We start from the raw sequence: 24,776 nt of genomic DNA, 5'->3' as shown, positions 1-24,776 counted from the left end.
GCCGAGGCGGCTTGGCTGCGTGCTGGCTGCGCATGAGGCCGAGTGGCCGAGGCAGCGAGGCAGCGTGTTGGCCGCGCATGAGGCCGAGTGGCCGAGGCAGCGATGCTGCTTGCCGGCTGCGCATGAGGCCGAGTGGCCGAGGCAGCGAGGCAGCGTGTTGGCTGCGCATGTGGCTGAGTGGCCGAGGCAGCGAGGCTGCGTGCTGGCTGTGCACGAGGCCGAGTGGCCGAGGCAGCGAGGCAGCGTGTTGGCTGCGCATGTGGCCGAGTGGCCGAGGCAGCGATGCTGCTTGCCAGCTGCGCATGAGGCCGAGTGGCCGAGGCAACTAGGCAGCGTGTTGGCTGCGCATGTGGCCGAGTGGCCGAGGCAGCGAGGCTGCGTGCTGGCTGCGCACGAGGCCGAGTGGCCGAGGCAGCGAGGCAGCGTGTTGGCTGCGCATGAGGCCAAGTGGCCGAGGCAGCGAGGCAGAGAGTTGGCTGCGCATGAGGCCGAGTGGCCGAGGCAGCGATGCTGCTTGCCAGCTGCGCATGTGGCCGAGTGGCCGAGGCAGCGAGGCTGCGTGCTGGCTGCACACGAGGCCGAGTGGGCGAGGCAGCGAGGCAGCGTGTTGGCTGCACATGAGGCCGAGTGGCCGAGGCAGCAATGCTGCTTGCCGGCTGCGTATGAGGCCGAGTTGCCGAGGCAGCGATGCTGCTTGCCGGCTACGCATGAGGCTGAGTGGCCGAGGCAGCGTGTTGGCTGCGCATGTGGCCGAGTGGCCGAGGCAGCGAGGCTGCGTGCTGGCTGCGCACGAGGCCGAGTGGCCGAGGCAGCGAGGCAACGTGTTGGCTGCGCATGAGGCCGAGTGGCCGAGGCAGCGAGGCAGCGTGTTGGCTGCGCATGAGGCCGAGTGGCCAAGGCAGCGATGCTCTTTGCCGGCTGCGTATGAGGCCGAGTGGCCGAGGCAGCGAGGCTGCCTGCTGGCTGCGCACAAGGCCGAGTGGCCGAGGCAGCGAGGCAGCGTGTTGGCTGCGCATGAGGCCGAGTGGCCGAGGCAGCGATGCTCTTTGCCGGCTGCGTATGAGGCCGAGTGGCCGAGGCAGCGAGGCTGCGTGCTGGCTGCGCACGAGGCCGAGTGGCCGAGGCAGCGAGGCAGCGTGTTGGCTGCGCATGTGGCCGAGTGGCCGAGGCAGCGATGCTGCTTGCCAGCTGCGCATGAGGCCGAGTGGCCGAGGCAGCGAGGCAGCGTGTTGGCTGCGCATGTGGCCGAGTGGCCGAGGCAGCGAGGCTGCGTGCTGGCTGCGCACGAGGCCGAGTGGCCGTGGCAGCGAGGCAACGTGTTGGCTGCGCATGAGGCCGAGTGGCCGAGGCAGCGAGGCAGCGTGTTGGCTGCGCATGAGGCCGAGGCAGCGATGCTCTTTGCCGGCTACGTATGAGGCCGAGTGGCCGAGGCAGCGAGGCAACGTGTTGGCTGCGCATGAGGCCGAGTGGCCGAGGCAGCGAGGCAGCGTGTTGGCTGCGCATGAGGCCGAGTGGCCGAGGCAGCGATGCTGCTTGCCGGCTGCGCATGAGGCCGATCGATCCCGAGGTAAGTGGAGAGCACGCTTGAGTCTGTCGGATAATACCTCGACATTCGGGGGCCGCCCGTTCCGCGTTCTTGGCAACAAGAGCAGTGTACCGCGCGGTCTCTGGCAACTTCATCCGCCAGTAGTAGGTTAAGGCAGCCGGGAGGGCGCCCAGCATGAGAGTTGTTCACCAGATGTAGTCGGCCTCCGGGACGGTGGAGCCGGTGCGGTGGTCCCTGTAGGCCCGATAGTCGAAGGGCTCCTTGAAGGCGGCGGAGATGATGATGGAGACGATTCCGCCTGTGAGGATGCCGAAGCCTTGCGTAGTGAAAACGACTGCGATGAAGGCGCCATGGGTCTTCTTGTAGGCGTACTCCGACATGATGGTGGCGGAGAGCAGGTAATCGCCGCCGACACCAAAGTCGAGCCAGAAGCGGAAGAGGCAGAGGGTGGCCATGACGCCCTTGGCGGTGTGACCGAGGGAGAGGCCGATCGCGATGGAGCAGATGACCATGAGCATGAGCGTCATGCCATACACCTTCTTGCGGCCGAGCTTGTCGCCGAGCCACCCGAAGAAGAGCTGGCCAGAGAGGGCACCACAGAAGGCCACGCCGGTGATGGCAGCGGACATGTTGAGCGGGAACGTCCCGGGCGATTTCGAGTTGGGGTCGAAGGAATAGATGCGGCCAAGGAGCTTCGTGACGAGGGAGATGCAGAAGAGATCGTAGGCGTCGGTGAAGAAGCTGATGCCAGCAATGACGGTGGCCGTGAAGTGATACCACCGCGTCTTTGCAAGGTCGAGTGCCCCGAGCACTTGGAGCTGACCTCCGGCCGTCGTTGCAGCGTACTTTCCTTTGCTTGTGCAACCGCTCTATAAGAAGAGGAGGAGAAGAGGGAGACCAAAGCTTGGTCGCAGGAAGGAGAAGCCGAGCAGGGAGGTCTAGAGGAGAAGGCGAGGTAGGCTCTGAGAACTGTGGGAGGGGCCGAGGCGCCGAGGTCGCGCAAAGATCTCGGCTGTAGCCGAGGAACTGAGGCACACGGGTTGGCTGCGCGCGTGGGACCGAGGGGCCCACGAGAGGTCGAGGCGCGCGGGCTGGTCGCGCGCGTGGGACCGAGGCGTCGAGGCGCATGGCGCGGTCGCGCTGGCCGCGCGCGTGGGACGCGGGCGGGTTGGCCGCGCGCGTGGGACGCGGGCAGGCTGGCCGCTCACGTGGGACGCGGGCGGGCTGGCCGCGCGCGTGGGACCGAGGGGCCGGAGGCGCACGGGTTGGCCGCGCGCGTGGGGCCGAGTGGCCGAGGCGCGCGGGCTGGTCGCGCGCGTGGGGCCGACGTGGGCGAGGCGCGTGGGGCCGACGTGGGCGAGGCGCGCGGGGCCAAGCCGCGCGCGTGGGGCCGAGGGGCTGAGGCGCTCGGGTTGGCCGCGCGCGTGGGGCCGACGCGGGCGAGGCGCACGGGGCCGAGGGGCTGAGGCACTCGGGCTGGCCGCGCGCGTGGGGCCGAGGGGTTGAGGCGCTCGGGCTGGCCGCGCGCGTGGGGCCGACGCGGGCGAGGCGCGCGGGGCCGACGTGGGCGAAGCGCGCGGGGCCGAGGAGCCGAGACGCGTGGGGCCGAGGGGCCGAGACCAGCCCCAGAAGTCGCTGCTGCTGGTGCAGGTCGGCTGCAGTGGAGCAACAAAGGAGAAGACTAACGTACCATCATTCCGGGCCCTCCTTCTAGCGCCAATCTGTTACGGTGAGTAACTTTTTTAGCCGTGGCCTCGGGGCCGTCGCGGCTCGGTTCGGGGGTCCGGATGTCGGGGATCTCGGGCGGCGTCCCTTGGGGTCTCCCGGCGACCGAGCACGGTGGTTCGGGTCGGGAGGTCGGTTCGGCAGTTCGGGTCGGCGGTTCGGGTCGGCGGTTCGGGTCGGGAGGCAGCTCCGCCGCAGCTTCGGGATGAGGCGACACCGTCTCGCACCTGCACACAGGTCGGGCCGGGAGCTCGGCCCGACCCCTCCGACGATCAAGTTAGAGGAAGACGTGGAGGGGGTTGTGGATGAGGCAGAAGAAGAGCCTCTGAGTGTTTTGTGTTTGAATGAGTTCCTCCTCTTCCCCCCTCTCTTTAGAATTTGGGGGTATTTATAGAGGAGGTTTGATGTTACCTGACGTAGCTGTCTGCAGGGCAGAACTTTACCTTTGGTGGCGTCTGACATTACCACTGGGGCTGCGTGGGAGGCCGAGCTGCTGCAGGGTATGGCGAGCCTCGGGCAGTGTGTCGCTTAGGGGGATGCAGTCATGGCGTGTCACATCGCCATTTTTGCCCCTATCACTGCACACTTAACTCAATAATATGGATTAGATCAATTAACCCACCAATTGATTATATCATCAAAATCCGAGATTCAACAATCTCCCCCTTTTTGATGATGACAATCAATTGATGACGGAGTTAAACATAACTCCCCCTATCTATATGCCATATTATGAGAAGATAAAAAACACTTGAATTCCATTCTATTGGATTCAAGCATAACCCGATAAGTTCTAATCGTAGAACTTTATCGTTATCCTCATTAAACAATAGTAAGTACGAAACTTCGATGAAAATCATAAGTTAAATTATACGGGACGAATTTTGCTACGATTGAAGATAAAGATTTTCAATATAAATTTCATGATATCAATCTTGTGATATTTTCAAGGATTTGCAAGTCATATAAGACATTCATATCACATAAGTTTTTGTAATTCATATTAGTCATGCTATCGTTCTGGTGTAAGTCATCACTTCTCCCCCTTTGTCATCAACAAAAAGAGACAAGCCAGCTAATTGATGATCATAGAAAAAGGTTTAGCATTTATCAAAGTTCATCATTCAAATTTGCCAGAAATAGTTTATCCAAAAGACATCATCATCTATGCAGATTAAGACAGTAGTTATCTAAAGGAAAGATCAGTTATCGTACAATCGATGACAAACATGAACTTGTTTTTTAAAAGCAAACAGAACAGAATAAAAAGATACATCAATTTAATCCTTAGGAGGTAATCCACAGTGCTGATACATGATATCTATTTTTTCATTCATCTGTCGTAGTGTCTTCAAAATTTCAACTTGTTGATTCTGAATTTGTTCTTGCTGTGATTTGATCTGAGATAGCTCCGCCATAATGATATCTTCAGAGGAGGAAACAGGAGCTGACGGTGCTGCTCCAAAGGGACTAGGAGGAGGAGATTCATTTCCCATAAGAATTGGTGTTTCGGGTTGTTCTATTGGTGTAGGAATTGGATCCGTCTTTCTAGGCTGCCTAACCCATATGCCATTGCTAAAAGTGCACCTAAGTTTTTTCAGCAGGTTTTTATTTATTATGTTATATCGATCATTTTGAATAGATTCTTCATCGGGTGGAATGCAAATGTCATAGGCATGAAGAATTCTAGTGATTAACCTCCCATATGGCAATATAGTATCTTTAGTCATAATTTTCTGCTTGTGTTGGCGAATCAAGTACCCGAAACAATTATGCTGACCGGTCATAATCCAATACATGGTTCCTATCTCTATTTGACTTACTTCGTCAAGATGAAATTGTTTGGGGAATATGATGCTTGTGATAATGTGATGAAGAATTTTAGAGTTGAAAGGCATTAAGTGTTCACAGCTCTTGGGTACGAAGTCAAGGTTTGGATTTGCAAAAATTGTTTTCACGGCTTCGGAATAGGTTGCTCCTATTTTTTTGACGTCCCATTTACCTTTAAAATAGCATCCTCTATCTTTTTCAGTTATGCCAATTAGCTCACAAATGGTGCTGTCAAATATTCTAATGGGTGTTCCTAGAATGTAAGTGCTTAGGCAATCATTGTCTTCATATAGGTTGGCATAGAACAATCTCACTAACCGTGGATAGATTGGTTCATCTACTTGTAGTAGAGGTAGAGCTTCTAGGTGTGCAAACCACCTAATGGGTTCTAAGTCCTCTAGTTCATCCAAATCAACGTATTTTCCCTTATGGACACATCGTGTTTCAAATTTTGGAAAGCTAAGGGCTACCTCTTTTGATCTAAAAAGGTCATGGTTATATGAATCTCCTTCGATCCTTATTCCTTTTGATCTCTTAGGAGCCATTTTCTAGACAACATGATGATGAAATTGTGAAAAATAAGCAAGAGAAAGAGAAAAGAAAAGAGGGATTTCAAGTGTTACCTTGTGGAGATTATGTTGAGAGATGGAAAGCTTGGACCACCAAGAATCCTTCTCCAATGTTTCTAAGAATTAGAATGAGGGTTAGAGGGAATGGGAGAGGGTTTTGAGAGGTCTTTCTTCGGGTTGGGGGCGGTGTCACCGCCGGCCCTAACCCCTCGGGTTAAAAGGGTGACTCGGTCGGTGTCACCGCCAAACTGGTCGGTGTCACCGCCTGGCGCCCGAGCGCCAATCGGTGCAACCGCCGGATTTGGCGGTGCCACCGCTGGCATCATGCGGAGGAAAGAAAAAAAATTTTCTTCCTCTTGATTAGCTTCTTCCCTCAAGATCATAATTTATACTTTAATGGATCATTTTGAATTGAAGAAGAAGGAAGAATTCAAATTCATAAACGAAGGGAATAGAACGAGTCCTTTTTGTGAAGTTCATTTTAGGGACAATTTAGCATGCCTAATTTCCTTCGGATGAATTCAAATTGGTCTTCATTCAAAGCTTTTGTAAATATATCTGCTAATTGATGCTTTGTGTCAATAAATTCTAGAACAACATCATTGTTAAGAACATGATTGCGTATGAAATGATGCCTAACGTCGATGTGCTTAGTTCTAGAGTGCTGAATTGGATTTTTAGTAAGGCATATGGCACTGGTATTATCGCATTTTATGGGAATATTTTCAAGCTGAATTCCATAGTCTTCTAATGTATTTTTCATCCAAATTACTTGTGCACAACATGCACTTGCAGCAATGTATTCGGCTTCCGCCGTAGATAGTGCAACTGAATTTTGTTTCTTGGAAGTCCAAGAAACAAGTGCATGTCCTAAAAATTGGCATGTTCCGGATGTACTTTTTCTATCTATCCTGTATCTGCCAAAATCGGCATCTGCATAAGCTATTAGATCGAATTTTTCAGATTTTGGATACCACAATCCTAAATTTGGAGTTCCTTTAAGATACATAAATATTCTTTTAACACTCTTAAGATGAGATAATTTAGGATTAGATTGAAACCTAGCGCAAAGTCCTACACTAAACATAATATCTGGTCTAGTCGCAGTGAGGTAGAGTAGACTACCTATCATTCCCCTATATGTTTTTTGATCGAAACTTTCACCATTTCCATCCATATCTAACTTAGTCGCAGTACTCATAGGGGTGTTTATTGCTTTTGAATTATCCATGTTAAATCGTTTTAATAATTCTAATGTTTATTTTGATTGGTTAAGAAATATACCATCACTAAGTTGTTTGATTTGTAATCCCAAAAAGAAAGTTAATTCACCCATTAAACTCATTTCAAATTCAAGACTCATACATTTGGCAAATGATTCACATAGTGATTCATCCGAAGAGCCAAACACAATATCGTCAACATAAATTTGCACAATAAGAAAATTATTTTCAAAATGTTAAATAAACAATGTAGTATCAACCTTGCTTTTGGTAAAATTATTTAAAATAAGAAAGGAGCTAAGCCTTTCATACCAAGCTCTAGGAGCTTGTTTTAAGCCATAGAGAGCTTTAGTCAATTTGAATACATGATTAGGAAGAAGAGAATTTTCAAATCCGGGAGGTTGTTCGACAAATACTTCTTCGGAAATAAAACCATTCAAGAAAGCACTTTTAACATCCATTTGAAATAGTTTAAAATTATTACTACTAGCATAGGCAAGGAGCATCCTTATGGCTTCTAATCGAGCCACGGGAGCGAAGGTTTCTTCGTAATCGATACCTTCTTCTTGGTTGAAACCTTTGGCCACTAATCTAGCCTTGTTTCTAACCACGATACCATTTTTGTCTTGCTTGTTTCTAAAGACCCACTTAGTACCTATGACTAAGTGGTCACTTGGTCTAGGAACAAGCTTCCATACCTCATTCCTCTCAAATTGGTTCAATTCTTCTTGCATTGCAATGATCCAAAAATCATCTTTTAAGGCTTCGTCAATGCATTTAGGTTCAATTTTAGAAAGGAAAGCGGCGTTAGCACAGAAATTTTTGAAAGAAGAACGAGTTTGAACCCCTTTTGATGTATCTTCTATAATTTGCTCTTTTGGATGAGCATCTACATTCTTTTGGTAAAGAAATTTCGGAAGAAGATGCATTCTTTTGGTAAAGAAATTTCGGAAGAAGAATCATTCTTTTGGTAAAGAAATTTCGGAAGAAGATGCATTCAAATGGCTATTTTGAGGAGAGGGTTCATTTAAATTCAAATTATCAAAACCAAGATCATAATCAAAATCATTTTTCTTTAAATCGGAAATTTCATTAAAAACTACATGAATAGACTCTTCAATTACTAAAGTTCTTTTATTAAAAACCCGAAAAGCTTTTGAAACGGAAGAGTAACCAAGAAAGATGCCTTCATCGGATTTAGCATCAAATTTTCCTAAAGCATCCCTTTCATTTAAAATAAAGCATTTACAACCAAAAACTTTAAAATAGGAGATGTTTGTTTTTTTGTTATTCCATAATTCATAGGGAGTTTTGGATAAGGATGGTCTTATTAGGACTCTATTCATGATGTAGCAAGCCGTATTTACGGCTTCGGCCCAAAAGTACTTAGGTAAACTATGTTCATTCAACATAGTTCTTGTCATTTCTTGTAGGTTTCTATTTTTCGTTTACACTACTCCATTTTGTTGAGGATTTCTTGGAGTTGACAAGTTGTGATTGTACCCATTACTTTCGCAAAAAATTTGAAAGTCACGGTTTTGGAATTCACCACCGTGATCACTCCGAATTGATGAAATCATGAAGCCTTTTTCGTTTTGAGTGAGTTTACAAAATTTGGAGAAACACTTGAAGCAATCACTTTTGTGAGCTAAGAAATAGGTCCAAGTGTATCTAGAGTAGTCATCCACAATCACAAAAGCATATTTGCTTCCACCTAAACTTGTTGTATCAATTGGTCCAAATAAGTCCAAATGGATCAATTGTAATGGTCTAGTAGTGCTAATTTGATTTTTTGGTTTGAAGCTTGTTTTTATTTGTTTGCCTAGTTGACATGCATCGCATACTTTGTCCTTAATAAACTTTATATTTGGAATTCCTCGTACTAATTCTTGAGATGAGATCTTAGATATTATTTTCATGCTTGCATGGCCTAATCTCCTATGCCAAAGCCAAGCATCATCATTTACGGCGGAGAAGCACATTTCATTACTTAGTTCATCAAGATTGATGGTATAGACATTATTTTGTTTTAAAGCAATCATAGTCATGTTATGATTTGGTTTTTCAATAATGCACATATTTGATTCAAATCTAACGATGCAACCTTTATCGCATAGTTGACTAATACTCAAGAGATTATGTTTCAATCCATCAACTAGTAAGACATCATCAATGGAAAAATTAAATTTGTTACCAATAGTTCCCTTGCCAATGATTTTGCCCTTGTTGTTGTCTCCGAAGGTAACGTACCCTTCTTCTTTGCTAGTGAGCATAGAGAAATGAGATGGATCTCTAGTCATATGTCTTGTTTATAGTTCCTTTAGGAACCCATATTAATTTTTGTGAATTAATTATCCTAAATGGGCATTTGTAGGCAATATGTCCGGATTTGCAACAAAAGTTGCATTTCATATAAGAGGAAACATATAATGTAGGTCCTTTTATGAAAGTAGTAGGATTTTGATGTAATCCTTTTACAAATCCAATTCCATTTCTATTTGCGATGTGACCCTTGTGTGCAAGGATCATATCTAATCCTTTGCTACCAACCTTAAACCTGTTTAAGGTTTCTTTAAAAAGCAAATTTTTATTTTTTATTGCTTCTAAGTGCTCACACTTAGAGCATGGAGGAGTTTGAAGACTATCAAACTTATCTTGTAGCAAAGCATGCTCTTTCTTTAAGATACTTAACTTCTTGCTAACAGTTCTACATTCATCAAATAATTCATGAAAAGCGATAGATAGTTCTTCAAAAGATAAATCTTCATTAAATAAATCACATACCTCTTCTCCTAACGCCATTAGCGCGTAATGAGCAACTTGCTCGGTGTTGGACTCCTCTTCTTCGGATGCACTTGAATCATCCCACGTTGCCTTGAATGCCTTCTTCTTTGATGTTCTCTTTTTGGCTTGAGGACAATCGTTCTTATAGTGTCCCGGTTTTTTGCATTCATAGCAAATCACTTGGTCCTTCTTTTGTTCAAATTTATTTTTTGTATTATTCTTAAATCTGTTCTTTCTTAAATATTTTTTAAATTTTTGAGTCAAAAGTGCAATGTCATTGTCACTGTCCTCATCACTTGATGTTCCTTTCAAGTGGTCTTCTTGTGATTTGAGTGTCATATCCTTCCTGTTCTTTGGAAGGGGGTTCTCGAGCTCGTCATGAGCTTGACATGTCATTTCGTAGGTCATTAGAGACCCAATGAGTTCTTCAAGAGGGAATGCTTTAAGGTCTTTGGCCTCTTGAATGGCCGTAACTTTTGGATCCCAACTTTTAGGGAGGGATCTTAAGATTTTAGTTACTAGTTCAAAGTTAGTAAAATCTTTACCAAGAGCTTTGAGTCCATTGATGACATCCGTAAACCGGGTGTACATGTCTCCGATGGACTCACTTGGTTTCATTCGGAAAAGTTCGTAAGAGTGCACAAGGATGTTGATTTTGGACTCTTTCACTCGGCTAGTGCCTTCATGAGTGACCTCAAGAGTTCTCCAAATATCAAAAGCCGAATCACACATTGAAACACGATTAAATTCGTTTTTGTCTAGTGCACAAAACAAGGCATTCATAGCCTTTGCATTTAAAGCAAAAACCTTCTTCTCCGATTCATCCCATTCGCTCATCGGAAGAGAAGATTTTTGAAATCCATTCTCGACAATAGACCAAAGCTCAAAGTCCATAGAAATAAGGAAGATTCTCATGCGAGTCTTCCAATATGTGCAATCCGACCCATTAAACAAAGGTGGTCGTGCAATAGAATGGCCCTCTTGCATGCCGGAGTAAGCCATCTCTCTTGGGTATTAAACCAAATATGAGAGATAACCTTGCTCTGATACCACTTGTTAGGATCGGAGCGGCACTAAGAGGGGGGGTGAATTAGTGCAGCGGATTAAAACTTCGATTTTAATCAAAATCTTTCGTACGTTAAGAACGAAACTTGAGAAATTTAACTTGAAGGCGTATTCTTGAAGTTGCGCAGCAAGAGTAATAAGGAACTAAAGCAGTAAGAAGATTTGCAGTAATGTAAATGACAATAATAAAGAGCAAACCAGAGATTACGCCGATTTTTAGAGTGGTTCGGTCAAATGACCTACTCCACTTGCGAGGCCCCTCTTTGATGAGGCTCCCACCTTCCACTAGCAAGTCTCTTGAAATGGAAGGGTAAACACCCCTCTTACAACCTTTTACAAGCAGCTCAACCTCTTACAAATTTTCAATAAGAAAGGAGGAGAACTCTCTAGCAAATTGAAAACAAGACTTGCTAAGACTTTCTAAGACTTTTCTCTCAATCAAAATGCTTCTCAAAAGTTGTAACCTCAGTTGAGATTTGAGGGGTATTTATAGGCCTCAAGAGGATTCAAATTTTGGGCTCCAAAATTTGAATTCTCTTAGGGTTCCCGGTGCTGGAGGTTCCACCGCCCAGCGCTCGGGTGCTGGACGGTGCAACCGCCCAGCCAAGGAGGTGTCACCGCCCAGCCAGGCGGTGCCACCGCCTGGCTCTTCAATTCATTTGTTTGGCTTATTTTTAGCCCAAACCAAATCTGACTTTGGGCCCAGTTGGCCCCTAACCAGGATATAGGATTATCTCTTAATCCTAATCCTAATTATAGGTGAACTACATAACACAAAAAAAACATCCTAAGCAAGTTTTTTAACCGCGAACGTCGAGTCTTGTTCCGGCGAGCTTTCCGACGAACTTCTTCCGACGGACTCCCTGCAAGCTCCCAATCTTTGTGATGACTTTAACGAGTAGCCGAGCCTTCTCGGTGATCTCCGCGAGCCTCCGACGATTTCTTCGGCGAACTTCCGACACGTTCCCGATTTCTTCTTGGATGGTTCCGGCAGCATCTCCGATGATTCTTCGGTCTCTTAAACGTCCATCGAGCTCGACTCCGGTATCCTTGCTTTATGTTTTCTGGTTATCGTAGTTAATCCTGCACACTTAAATCAATAATATGGATTAGATCAATTAACTCACCAATTGATTATATCATCAAAATTCGAGATTCAACAGAGGTCACCGACGTCCACTAGCGGCCTTTCTTTAATAGGCGAAGGCCAACCACCCTTTTATAGTTTCACTCCTTTTGACGGGCTTAGGAGACAACCCTTACAGAATTTCTCTCTTCTCTTGAAAGATCAAAACTTGGAAGAAAAGAGGGAGGAGAACTTCTAGCCTTTACAACACTTTTGAGCTCTAAAATCACAGAGTAAGATCAAGCTTTTGGTGCCCTATCATGCAGGAGAGGGTTGGGTATATATAAGCCCCAAACTGGTTTAAATTTGGAGCTCAAAAATGTCACCTCCCAGATTTTCGGGGTCTTGACGATACTACCGCCAGACTGGGCGGTACAACCACTTGACAGAGCTCGGAGACTGAGCTATGGTGGTGCCACCGCCTGACTGGGGCGGTTCCACCGCCCAGTCTCGCTAAAAAACTGAGCTCAAGCAGTACCACCGCCTGACAAGGGCAGTACCACCGCCTAGTCTCGCTCGGAGACTGAGCCCAAGCAGTACCACTGTTGGGAAATCTTGGGGGCGACATCATATGCGCAGCGGAAGAACAAGAAAACAAAATCCCCGATTCCCAAAGAGATGTTCGTCGTCGTGCGAAGATTGGTGCGCAAAATCCGCGAAACTTAAAACTGCATATAGAGTAGATTGTGTTACCTAGGGAGATCGTATATCCCTGTTTCCTTGCAGATCCTTAGGAGAGGGTGAAGGAGGTCAAGCGTCCTCCTCTCTAGCGTTGATCCACACAGTAGGGTTGCGACGATGCTCCTCAAAACTCCAGGCTGCTCTGAGGTTGAGAGGGAGAGGAGAATAGGAAAGGCAAGCAAAGACTCTAGCCTATGAGGCTCTTAATCCCTCCTATTTATAGAGGTCCCCTATCAAACCCTAATGGGTCCTCCCCTAGTGGGTATTGGATCTGCATCCAATAAGACAAGGGCTCCGTCGGATATCTCATATCCGAACCTCTACTCATCGCAATGGCTACCATATGTGTGTGACCCTCTAGGCCCAATATCGAGCTGGCCGTGAGTCATACCAGTCAGAACTCCTTCTAACTCAGTGAATTATTATCTCTGTAATAATTCACTTGACTCATCGACTACGGACGACTAGGCCACTACGCCGTAGTCCCCAGACGATACAGGGGAATCCAATCCATTGGACCTGTCTGTCCTCAGTTATCGTGTACCTATAGTCCCTCATCCATCTAATATCCCAAAGACCGTATATCGAGCATGGTGTTGTCAGACCCATATGGTTTCTACTCGAGTTTCGCTCTAATCGGATTCTCCGGGAGAACTCTTTCTCTCTCAACCCGAATGACCCTGGCCAGGGATTTGTCTGAGCAAGAACACATGAGATATTCCTCTCATAACGCCGAGAGTGGATGATCCTCTATCGACACTCAATAGCCCTCGTAAGGTCGACTACCACTCCCAATGACCAACTATACTAGATCTGGGATAGCCAAACCTATAAGTCTGGTATCAAAGAGTGGAGCACTCATACAGGACATCCTTGGTCTCTCACGTCTAAGGACCAGATACACCACTAGGACTACGGAATCGCTGTCTGACAATAAGGCATCATCAACCATCCAGCATTCCGTAAGCGAATCAATCAGTGAACCCATTCTCCAATGAGCACCTGTACTGTATCCCTAGTGTCCCTACACGAGTAGCTATAAGACCAGCTGCATCCATCATATGGACGGGTATATAGCACACCAGTCTGTCCAGTTATCACGATGTCCCTCTCGAGTAACCTATGACCGGGATTATTTAGGATATATGTTTAAAGGTGAATCGATCTCATTATCGTGATCTCATCACGATCCGATTCCCATTGCACAAATCCAAGGACATCACAATATATATATATATATATGCATTTATGTAATAGTTATAAAGTGATATATGCCAAAATATAATAAGCAAAAAGATTCTGTATCAAGTCACACGTGTCATCACTCACGTGATTGGCTTGCTGGGCACCTATGACTAGCAACCACTACCTGACCTGGGTGGTTACACCGCCCAGCTTTCCTGGGAGACCATCTCCTGGGCAGTGCCACCGCTGACCCTAGCGGTGCCACCGCCTGGCAAGAATTTTGGTCCGAATGGGTTGATCCATTCGGCCCAATTTGGGTCTATCAAGGGCCCAATTGCCCCTAGATTAAGTTAATGGGATCACCTGTCATTCCTAACTTAATCTATATGCTAACTACGATATTTCTTAAGACATTTATTGCAACTTGCTACGGTGCGTCAATCGCTTCTTCCGGTGAGCTTCCGGCGAATATCCGACGAACCTTCGACGATCCTCCGGTGGACTTCCGGCAAACTCCTGGACTTGCGACGATCCACTTGGCGAGATCCGACAAGCTTCTTTGGCAAGCTCCTGGACTTCTCGGATTTGTTCCCATAGAACCTCCGACGACCGTCCGGACTTCCGTCGAACTCTCGAACTCCCAACGTGATCATAGTCTTGACTCCGGTGCAACTCTTACTGCATATCTTACTTCCATCGTAGTTAATCCTACACATGTAAAACAAAACTTCGATTGAGACAATTAATCCTAAGCAATTAACCAAGTTGTCCGGCATGTCATTGGTCCCTCGACGCTTCGTCTGATTCTTCGGCACATCGTCCTCTCTTGCGGCCTATTGCCCAATCAGCCAGTTGACTCTGCAACTCCGATATCCTTGGCGCAATCTTCGCTTTTCTTCGCCCGATGCCTGAATCCATGGCCCGAAGCCTTTTGTCGATACGTCGATCAATCCACCGGTCCGACATCCAATCTTTGACATGTTCCTCCGGCCCAATATGATTTTTCTTGCTTTAATTGTCTCATCCTGATCGAAGCATCATACATCACTCAAAACATAGATTAAATCATAAACATATATCAAGTGGTTTTATCATCAAAATACGAGATTCAACAATCTCCCCCTTTTTTATGATGACAACCACTTGATGACGGAGTTAACCTTAACTCCCGGAGTTTAAATAAACTCCCCCTATCAATATGTCATATTGATAGAAACTCTTGGATTCAAAAATCCAAGCAACATGTCATCATAAACTTATGCATAACATGTCATGTCATCAACATACTTCTCCTCCTTTGTCATCAACAAAAAGGAGAAGTCCAACTTTAATGTGTTTGTAGTATAAATTCAACTTATTGCATGAAAAACATAATATCAAGTTTTATCATGATGTAGTTTTGAAGCTAGAAAATTTAGCAAGTGTTACATCATGCTTAGAACATTCAAGCTATCAAGTTTTAGATATGCAAGTTTTACAACATACAAGATAGCACTTTTGCTTCTTTTAAGATAGCAACTTCTACATCAAGCAAGCTAGCAAATTAGAGATATTCAAGAAGGCAACTCTTGCTTCTTGAAATATGTAAATTTTGTCAACTTTGCTAGATGCGCAAGTTAGCATATTTTGCTTCTTGAGATAGGCAAGATAGCACTTTTGTAATTTTTGTTTCTTAAGATGTTCAAGATAGCAAGCTCTACATCTTGCAAGCTAGCAATGTTACAACATTTTAGAACATGCAAGCTAGCAATTTAGAGATATTTAAGAAAGCAACTCTTGCCTCTTGAAATATGCAAGTTTGCTAGATGTGCACGTTAGCATGTTTTTCCTCTTGAGATAGGCAAGATAGCACATTTGCTTCTTTTGAGATAGCAACTTTTTGCTTCTCTTTAGATCACAATCTAGCAATTCTAGCAAATTTTACATCATGCAAGGTAGCAAATTTTTGTGATGTTCAAGATATCAAGTTCTTCTCCTTGCAGTATGTAAGCTAGCATATATTTGCTTCCTTTGTTTGAGCTAGTAATTTTGCTTCCTTTGCAAAGTGCATGTTTCTAAATTTTGCAAGATGAGCCAGTGATATTTCTCCCCCTTTGCCAATGTCAAAAAGAAGGGAAGACCCTTTGCGTCAATTTCTAAATCATGCAAAGGTAAGTATCAATCTTATTTGTGCATCATTATATTTTCAAATTAAAACATGCACATTTTCAAAACCATACATTTCATTTTTCATTCATGATACAAATAAATCAATCATCATTATGAGCATATCATACATGATATTCAAGCATTAAAATTTTTAAGCATTTATCAACATGTTGATCATGATATCAAACATTCATCATTTAAAGCATTCATGATACACATCATATGCAATACACCATGTACATCATTATCATAAGCATTGCATGCATCATTACAAATTTATGAATATTTCATGCATTCATATCATCACATAAAGAATATCAAGAAGAATTAGTTGGGTGATGAGATAAATATTTCATGAATAAAAGGAATTGCATAAAGATCATGAAAGATTTGAACATGTGAATACCAAAAGACATGATTTCTTTTTGAAAATCCTCTGGATAAAAAATCGAAAGAAAATCTTAGGAGATCGATTAAACAAAAAATCTTGATTCATAATAAAATTTCATGTATCGAATATCGAGAAATCAAGATGATGATTAAAAAAGAAACATATCACAAGTTATATTCAAGAGAAAAATCATCATTCATTTTGTCAAATCAACATTTGTTGGGTATGCATGATATCAAAACATAGTTTCAAATCTTCAACATATAACATGCATAAATTCAAAAATCGAAAGGAGAAGGGAAGAATTCAAAGGTACAAAGATTTCAACCATCTCATAAACAAATGAAGGATCAAGTCTTGAATTGTAAATTCCATGAATCATTTCGACAAATCTCCTTTTAAATAATCGAGATGATCATCAAGGGAAATCTCATGTTATTCCAAGAAATCAAGATCATGATTTTGATAAAACTCATCTCAAATTCAAATCACCAAAATCATTTTTATGGTTCACAAAATTCATAACATAAGTAGATTCATGATTTCATTGATAATATATTTTCCCTTTTTTAAGTATATTATTTTAAGTGATTGATTTCATGTTAGCATGCCTTTTCATTTATGTTAAATAAAAAAACATGCATCAACGTTTAAGATTGAAAAATGAATTTCATCATAAAACCATCAAGATCAATAAATCACAAAAATCAAGAGAATCCGAAAATGAAATTTAACACTTTTATGCATTCGGACATGGTTTTGCCATATATTTTTCAAATACACTCATGAAAATAACACATGCTTATCATCATGTATAACTTAAAATCTCATGCATAAAATTGTTAATCATGGTATCAAAAATGTTTAATATTACATCATTATGCATTTCTTCAAACATGATTTTATTTAATCAAAATCGAGAAATAATAATGGAAATCAACATAATACACATTATTACTTCTTAACCACACATAGCATGATTTCATATTTTCAATCGAAATCATTTTGTATGTTTATCATAAAATATGTATTTTTCATGATTATTTTCAAAATTACGAGCATGATCATATTCTTACATTTTTATTTTTTTTTAATAAAATTTTTAAGAAAAATAATTTATCTAAAAAAAAAATGTATCATGGACAACATCAAGTAATTTCAAAATAAATTAAGGGGGTTTCGATTACCTCATCGTTGAATGTCGTTAAGGCGTAGTTTGCCACCACGCCTTTGTTGATTTTCTCCTCGTCTTTGGAGGAGCTCGATTCATCCCACTTTGTGTTCTTCTTCTTGCATTTAAAGCAAATAGTTCCATTCTTTTTGTTCTTAAATTTTTGTTTCTTTAATCTTTTAAATTTTTTAGTGAGTAGTTCGTGTTCACCATCACTTGAGCTTATGCTTGAGAGGTCTTCAAATGTTCTATGTCCCATATCCTTTCTGTTCTTTGGAAGGTTGTTCTGTTCATCATGTTCATCATGTGCATTGCGCACCATTCCATATGTCATCAATTAGCCGATAAGTCCTTCAAGTGGAAAAATATTTAAATCTTTTGTTTCTTGTATTGCCGTTACTTTTGATTCCCAAGCTTTAGAAAGTGATCATAAAACTTTACTAACAAGTTCAAAATTCGAGAACCATTTGCTAAGAGCTTTTAAACCATTGACGACATCTGTAAAATGGGTGTACATGTCAACAATGGTTTCGCTCGGCTTCAATCGAAAAAACTCGAAATCATGCATTAAAAAGTTGATTTTTGAATCTTTAACTCTAGAAGTGCCTTTGTGTGTGATTTCAAGAGTGTGCCATATGTCGAAAGTCGTTTCGCACAAAGAAACCCGATTGAACTCATTTTTGTCCAAAGCGTAAAATAAGGCATTCAGAGCCTTTGCGTTTAAAGAAAAATACTTCTTCTCCAAATCCGACCATTCGTTCATCGGTTTAGAGGGAAGTTGAAAACCGTTTTCAACAATATTCCATAAATCTAAATTCATAGAAATCAAGAAAACTCTCATTCAAGTTTTCCAATAAGTGTAGTCCAATCTGTTAAACAACGGTGGATGAACAACCGATAAGCCCTCTTGAAAGCCATGAAGAGCCATTTCTCTCGGGTGAAAATCCGAAATGAAAAATACCGGACTCTGATACCAATTGGTAGGATCAAAAGCACTAAGAGGGGGGGGGGGGGTGAATTAGTGCAGCGGAAAACTTTTGACGATTTAAAACATTCGTACGATAAAGATGATTTCGGTAAGAAAGCCGATTCGAAATCACTTTAACTTGTGATCAAGTGAGATGCAGTTAAAGTAAAGATATAGAGATAGTTTGCAATTAAGACAGAGAATAGAATGTAATTGCAAATCGAAATTCGACGTTCATACGATAAAAGCGATTTCGGTATGAAAGCCGATTCGAAAGTTGCTTTAACTTAGATTAGACGAAGTGCAGTTAAAGTAAAACTATGGAGGCAGTTTGCAGTTAAGATAGAGAACATAAAGTAAATGCAAATTGAGATTCAGAGTGGTTCGGTCAATCTTGACCTACATCCACTTTTGGCTTCCTCCTCCGATGAGGTCACCGATGTCCACTAGAGGCCTTCCTTCAATAGGCGAAGGCCAACCACCCTTTTACACTTTCACTCCTTTTGACGGGCTTAGGAGACAACCCTTACAGAATTTCTCTCCTCTCTTGAAAGCTCAAAAATGTCATTTCCCGGATTTCCGGGGTCCTAGCGGTACTACCTCCTAACTAGGGCGGTATAACTGCCTGGCAGCTCGGAGACTGAGCCTCTGGGCAGTGCCACCGCCTGATCGGGGTGGTTGCACCACCCAATCTCGCTCGAAGACTGAGCCCAGGCGGTGCCACCGCCTAGCTTTCCTGGGAGACTATCTCCTGGGCGGTGCCACCGCTTGGCAGGAATTCTAGTCCGAATGGGTTGATCCATTCAACCCAATTTGGGTCTATCAAGGGCCCAATTGCCCCCAGATTAAGTTAATGGGATCACCTCCCATTCCTAACTTAATCTACATACTAACTACGATATTTCTTAAGACATTTACTACAACTTACTCTAGTGCGTCAATCGCTTCTTCTAACGAGCTTCCGGCGAACCTTCGGTGATGCTCCGGTGGACTTCCGGCAAACACCTGGACTTGTGACGATCCACTTGGCGAGTTCCGATGAGCTTCTTTGGCAAGCTCCTGGACTTCTCGGATTTGTTCCTACAGAACCTCCGACGACCGTCCGGACTTCCGTCGAACTCTCGAACTCCCAACGTGATCATAGTCTTGACTCCGGTGCAACTCCTACTACATGTCTTACTTCCATCGTAGTTAATCCTGTATATGTAAAACAAAACTTCGATCGAGACAATTAATCCTAAGCAATTAACCAAGTTGTCCGGCATGTCATTGGTCCCTCGACGCTTCGTCCGAATCTTCGGCGCATCGTCTTCTCTTACGGCCTATTGCCCAATCAGCTAGTTAACTCCGCAACTCCGATGTCCTTGGCGCAATCTCTGCTTTTCTTGGCCCAATGCCCGAATCCACGGCCCGAAGCCTTCTGTCGATACGTCGACCGATCCACTGGTCCGACGTCCAATCTTCTTACATGTTCCTCCAGCCCAATATGATTTTTCTTGCTTTAATTGTCTCATCCTGATCGAAGAATCCTGCGTCACTCAAAACGCAGATTAAATCATAAACATATATCTAATGGTTTCATCATCAAAATACGAGATTCAACATTGATTACCCCTAAATATTGGTGTTTCCGGTTCTGGTTCTGGTTGGAGGGTATCGGTCCTTCTAGGCAGTCTAATCTACATACCATTTCTGAATATACATCTCATCCGTCAAAGTAGATTTTTATTTATGATACTGAATCTGTCTAATTTTATAACTTCTTCATCGGGTGGAATGGCAATATCGTAGGCATGGAGTATTCTTGTGATTTGGCCACCATATGGAAGCATCATGTCCTTTTTAAATATTTAAATCATGTTTTGTTGGATTAGGTAACCAAAGCAATTGTTATATCCCTTCATGATCCAATACATGTTACCTAGTTCCAGTTGGCTTACTTTATCATGATGATATTACTTTGGGAGAATGATACTAATCAAGATGTGATGAAGTATTTTGGTGCTTAATGGTAGTAAATGTTCATAGCTTTTTGGAAGTATCATTAAGTTTGGATTGCCAAAAATTGTTCCTAAGGCATCAACGTAAGTGGTCCCAACTATTTCATTATCCCATTATCCTCTAAAATAACAATCTCTATCTTTTACCGAGATTCCTATGATATCATAAATTGATCTATCCGTAATGGATATATGATGTCCTAACAGATAGGTAGATACTCTTTCTTCTTCATCTACATGTTGATTGTTGTAAAACAACTTAACAAGTCTAGGGTAGATAGGTTCACTTATTTGAAGAATTGGGAGAATGTCTAGATTTGCAAATCATTGAATAGGTTCCAAATCACTTAGTTCATCTAAATTAACATATTTTCCCTTATGAACATGTCTAGATTCTATGGATGCAAATTTTAGGGCATGTTGATTAGAATAAAAAAGTAGGGAGTCATAATTTTCTTCTAATCTCCTCTTCCCTTTGTCACTAGAGGATTTTCTAAAACTCATAAATACTACTATTATGAAGATTGATAATGAGCAAGAGTAGATAATACAAAAGAGAAATCAATGCATTTTAGAGAATACCTTAGTTGAGATCTTCAAGAGGATGTAGGAATGATCCTTGATCTAGCACGAAATAGAGATTTTTGGGCAGCTAAAGGGAGAGAATGGTGTTCAAAGGGGATTTGGAGCTGCTTGGGGGAGTGGAAAATGAGTTGGGGTCGGTTCTACCGCCGGCCCTAGCTTAGTTTTATAAGGGGGCAGATTGCGAGCAGTGGCACCGCTGGCTGGGTGGTGCTACAGCCTGCCACCCGTAACAGTTGCCGGTGCTACCGCTAGCTGGGCGGTGCCACCGCCTACAAGCAGTGAGCACTGCCTACATGGGTGTGTGGGCTGATGTGGGTGATTTCAACTTGAAGGAAGTTTTTGTTTGTGGAGCACACAACCGTATTTACATAATCATGTAAAAATTCACATCATAAGAAGAGAAGATTCGTACATTCATGATCGATCTTATAAAATGCATACTATACCCAAATGTCATATAGAACTCATATGTTTACAATATGTTCATGACTCATTATGCAAGCATCGTAAGCCTCATAATATATAACGCAAGTTCATGATTTACATCATACAAAATTCGTATGTAAACCTGGCTCGCAAGCCGTAAGTTCATGATCTTGTAAGATATAGTTGGATCCGAAAAAATTGAGGAAGGAATGTATCCGATAAATTCGGAAATCCGGAGGATGTGTGAAGAGGAATTCATGCATAAGAGTTTACAAGTTTCAAAATTTTCAGGGATCAAAATTAAGTGTTTATCACACGAGATTAACGTATAGAATATAAGTATCATTTTATAATTGATAGTTTTAATTCTAATGACCCCCTTTTTGTTATTTTGGCTAGAGAGCTTTATGAGTTATTTTGGATCTTCTAGTCATAAACCTTGAGTTCCCAAAAGCAAGATACCATCTCTTGATCCTAGCTTATGATGGTAAATATTTCTACAAAAAAGGATGATTTTTAGATACCCATTTGACCTTGGGTGCCTAAAAAATCGATCTAAATTGCTTATCATGTTGCATTGAGTTATTTGAGGTTCTTTTAAGAACCCAAATCAATTTATGTGGACTACATTTCTTGAATGGACAATGATAAGCTATATGCCCAAATTTACAATAAATGTTACATTTCTTTTGGGGTGAAACATGCAAGGTATGGCCTTTAATAAAGGTGGTTGGATTATGGTGAAATCTACTCACAAATCCGATTGCGGCTTTTCTATGAACATGACCCTTGTTGGCAAGGATCATGTTCAACGCCTTACTACCAACCTCAAATTTCTACAAGGTATCTTTGAGTAGCAAGTTTTCCTTTCGAATAGAGGGTTGTAAAAGGGTAGCTGATCTTCGCCCGTTGAAAGAAGTGTTGAATCTCGGATTTTGATAATAAAATCAATTGATTGGTTAATTGATCTAATCCATATTATTGAGTTAAGTGTGCAGGATTAACTATGATAACCAGAAAACACAAAGCAAGAATACCGGAGTCAAGTTCGATGGACGTTTAAGAGTTCGAAGAATCGTCGGAGATGCTGTCGGAACCAACCGAGAAGAAATCGGGAACCTATCGGAATTTTCGAAAGTTCGCCAAAGAGATCGTCGGAGGTTCACGGAGATCACCGAGAAGGCTCGGCTACTCGTTAAAGTCATCACAAGTTCGGGAGCTTGCTGGGAGTCCGTCGGAAAGCTCGCCGGAACAAGACTCGACGTTCACGGTTGAAAACTTGCTTAGGATGTGTTTTGTTATTTAGTTCACTTGTAATTAGGATTAGGATTAAGAGATAATCCTATATCCTGGTTATGGGCCAACTAGGCCCAAAATTAGAATTGGTTTGGGCTAAATTTAAAGCCCAAACAGTGAACCGAAGGGTCTGGCGGTGGCACCGCCCAGCACTGTCAATGTCTGACAGTGACAGGCGGTGGCACTGCCAGCATCGGGAACCTAAAGAGAATTCAAATTTTGGAGCCCAAATTTGAATCCTCTTGAGGCCTATATATACCCCTCAAATCTCAGCTGAGATTACAACTTTTTGAGCAGTAATTGTTTGAGAGAAAGGTCTTAGAAAAGTCTTTGCTAGTCTTGTTTTCAATTTGCTAGTGTTCACCTCCTTCTTTCTTACTGAAAATCTGTAAGAGAGTGAACCGCTTGTAAAAAGTTGTAAGAGGGGTATTTACCCTTCCCCTTCAAGAGATTTGCTAGTGGAAGGTGGGAGCCTCATCGAAGAGGGGCCTCGCAAGTGGATGTAGGTCATTTGACCGAACCACTATAAAATCGGCGTGATCTCTGGTTTGCGTTTACTTATTGTCATTTACATTACTGCAAACCATTTGCACTTTAATGCTCTACTTCTTTGTCTCCGTCTAACTTATCTCTTCAAGTTAAAATACAATTGAAACGGTTTCAAACGAAAACTTTACTTTTATCGTATGAAGTTTCCGAAAGTGTTTAAATCGTCAAAAGTTTATCACACTTTACCGCTGCACTAATTCACCCCCCCCCTCTTAGTGCCGCTCCGATCCTAACAAGAAGATCGTTAGTGGATGCCGGTAGCCTCGACGGAAGGGGAATCAGTAGAGTGGATGTAGGTCACAACGACCGAACCACTATAAATTGGTTTGCATTTTTATTTGAGCAATTTACCTTTACTACAAACTAAATTTTTACTTGCCTACTACTTTCACTACATATACGAATGAGATTTCAAGTTATCGTCCGAGTTCAATTTTTATTGTACGAAAGATTTCAAAATCGATATTTTTACTCTTGCACTAATTTAGCCCCCCCCCCCCCCCCTCCTACCTATTAGTGTCGACTCGTTCCTAACAAGGGGGCAATGGTTAAGAAGCCCAAAGGCTTAAATATAAACCTTAGCCACTCTTTTTTATAGGATATAGGTGACTAGGTGGGGTTTATTACAATCTCACAGGGTTTTTATTAGATGCTTCTTAGTTGAGTAGGACCCAACCCTGCTTGGGTCTTATCAAGCCTGCCCTCTCCAAATCAGCCTTGTCCTCAAGGCTGAGGTTCCATGAACTTAGGGAACCGGATCTTCAGCTCCTTATATGATTCCCATGTGGCGTCTTTGAGTGGTAAATTATTCCAATGCACTAGTACTTCAGTAGAAGGACGTCGACGACACATCACGATTTTGCGATCAAGGATGGCTTGTGGTTGGGCTTAAATATCTCCATCATCAGTGGTGTTGAGCAGTTTGATATGGAGTGACTCGTGTTCTCCCAACTTGGATTTCAGGCATGACACGTGGAAGACAGGGCAAAATTTGACATTCTCAGGTAATTTAATGTTAGGATCAAGAGCACTAAGAGGAGGGGGGGTGGGATGAATTAGTGCAGCGGAAAACTTTCGACGATTGAAATTGCGTTTGTACGTTGAAATCTGATTTCGACGTAAAAATCGTTTCGTGCAGATAATAACTTTGAAAGCTTACGCAAATGTATTTGAAGTAAAGTAAGGAAGGCAGTTTGTAGTTAAGATAAATAGCACAAAGGAAATGCAAACTAGATTTTAGAGTGGTTCGGTCAAACGTGACCTACATCCACTTTCGTCTTCCTCCTCTGATGAGGTCACCAACGTCCACTATAGGCTTTCTTTCAATAGGCGAAGGCCAACCACCCTTTTACAGTTTCACTCTTTTTGACGGGCTTAGGAGACAACCCTTACAGAATTTCTCTCCTCTCTTGAAAGCTCAAAACTTGGAAGAAAAGAGGGAGGAGAACTTCTAGCATTTACAACACTTTTGAGCTCTAAAAAACACAAAGTAAGATCAAGCTTTTGGTC

The 24,776-nt window shown here is 43.2% G+C and overlaps 1 protein-coding gene across 1 annotated transcript in view; it reads right to left on the bottom strand.

Annotated features, from left to right (window-relative positions):
• Nucleotides 1–1,731: 1,731 nt before the first annotated feature.
• The window catches only part of LOC135652979 (probable inorganic phosphate transporter 1-4), a 34,810-nt gene continuing 11,765 nt past the window's right edge, over nucleotides 1,732–24,776 (bottom strand). Inside the window, exon 3 of the mRNA XM_065174382.1 lies at nucleotides 1,732–2,415. Within this exon, the coding sequence (XP_065030454.1) occupies nucleotides 1,732–2,415 (684 nt within the window). The remainder of the gene's footprint in view (nucleotides 2,416–24,776) is intronic.

This window comes from Musa acuminata, chromosome BXJ3-11, assembly GCF_036884655.1.
Source record: "Musa acuminata AAA Group cultivar baxijiao chromosome BXJ3-11, Cavendish_Baxijiao_AAA, whole genome shotgun sequence".
NCBI classification, from domain to species: Eukaryota; Viridiplantae; Streptophyta; class Magnoliopsida; order Zingiberales; family Musaceae; genus Musa; species Musa acuminata.
Note: the sequence above shows the minus strand (reverse complement) of the source record. Positions and strands in the feature narration are given on the sequence as shown.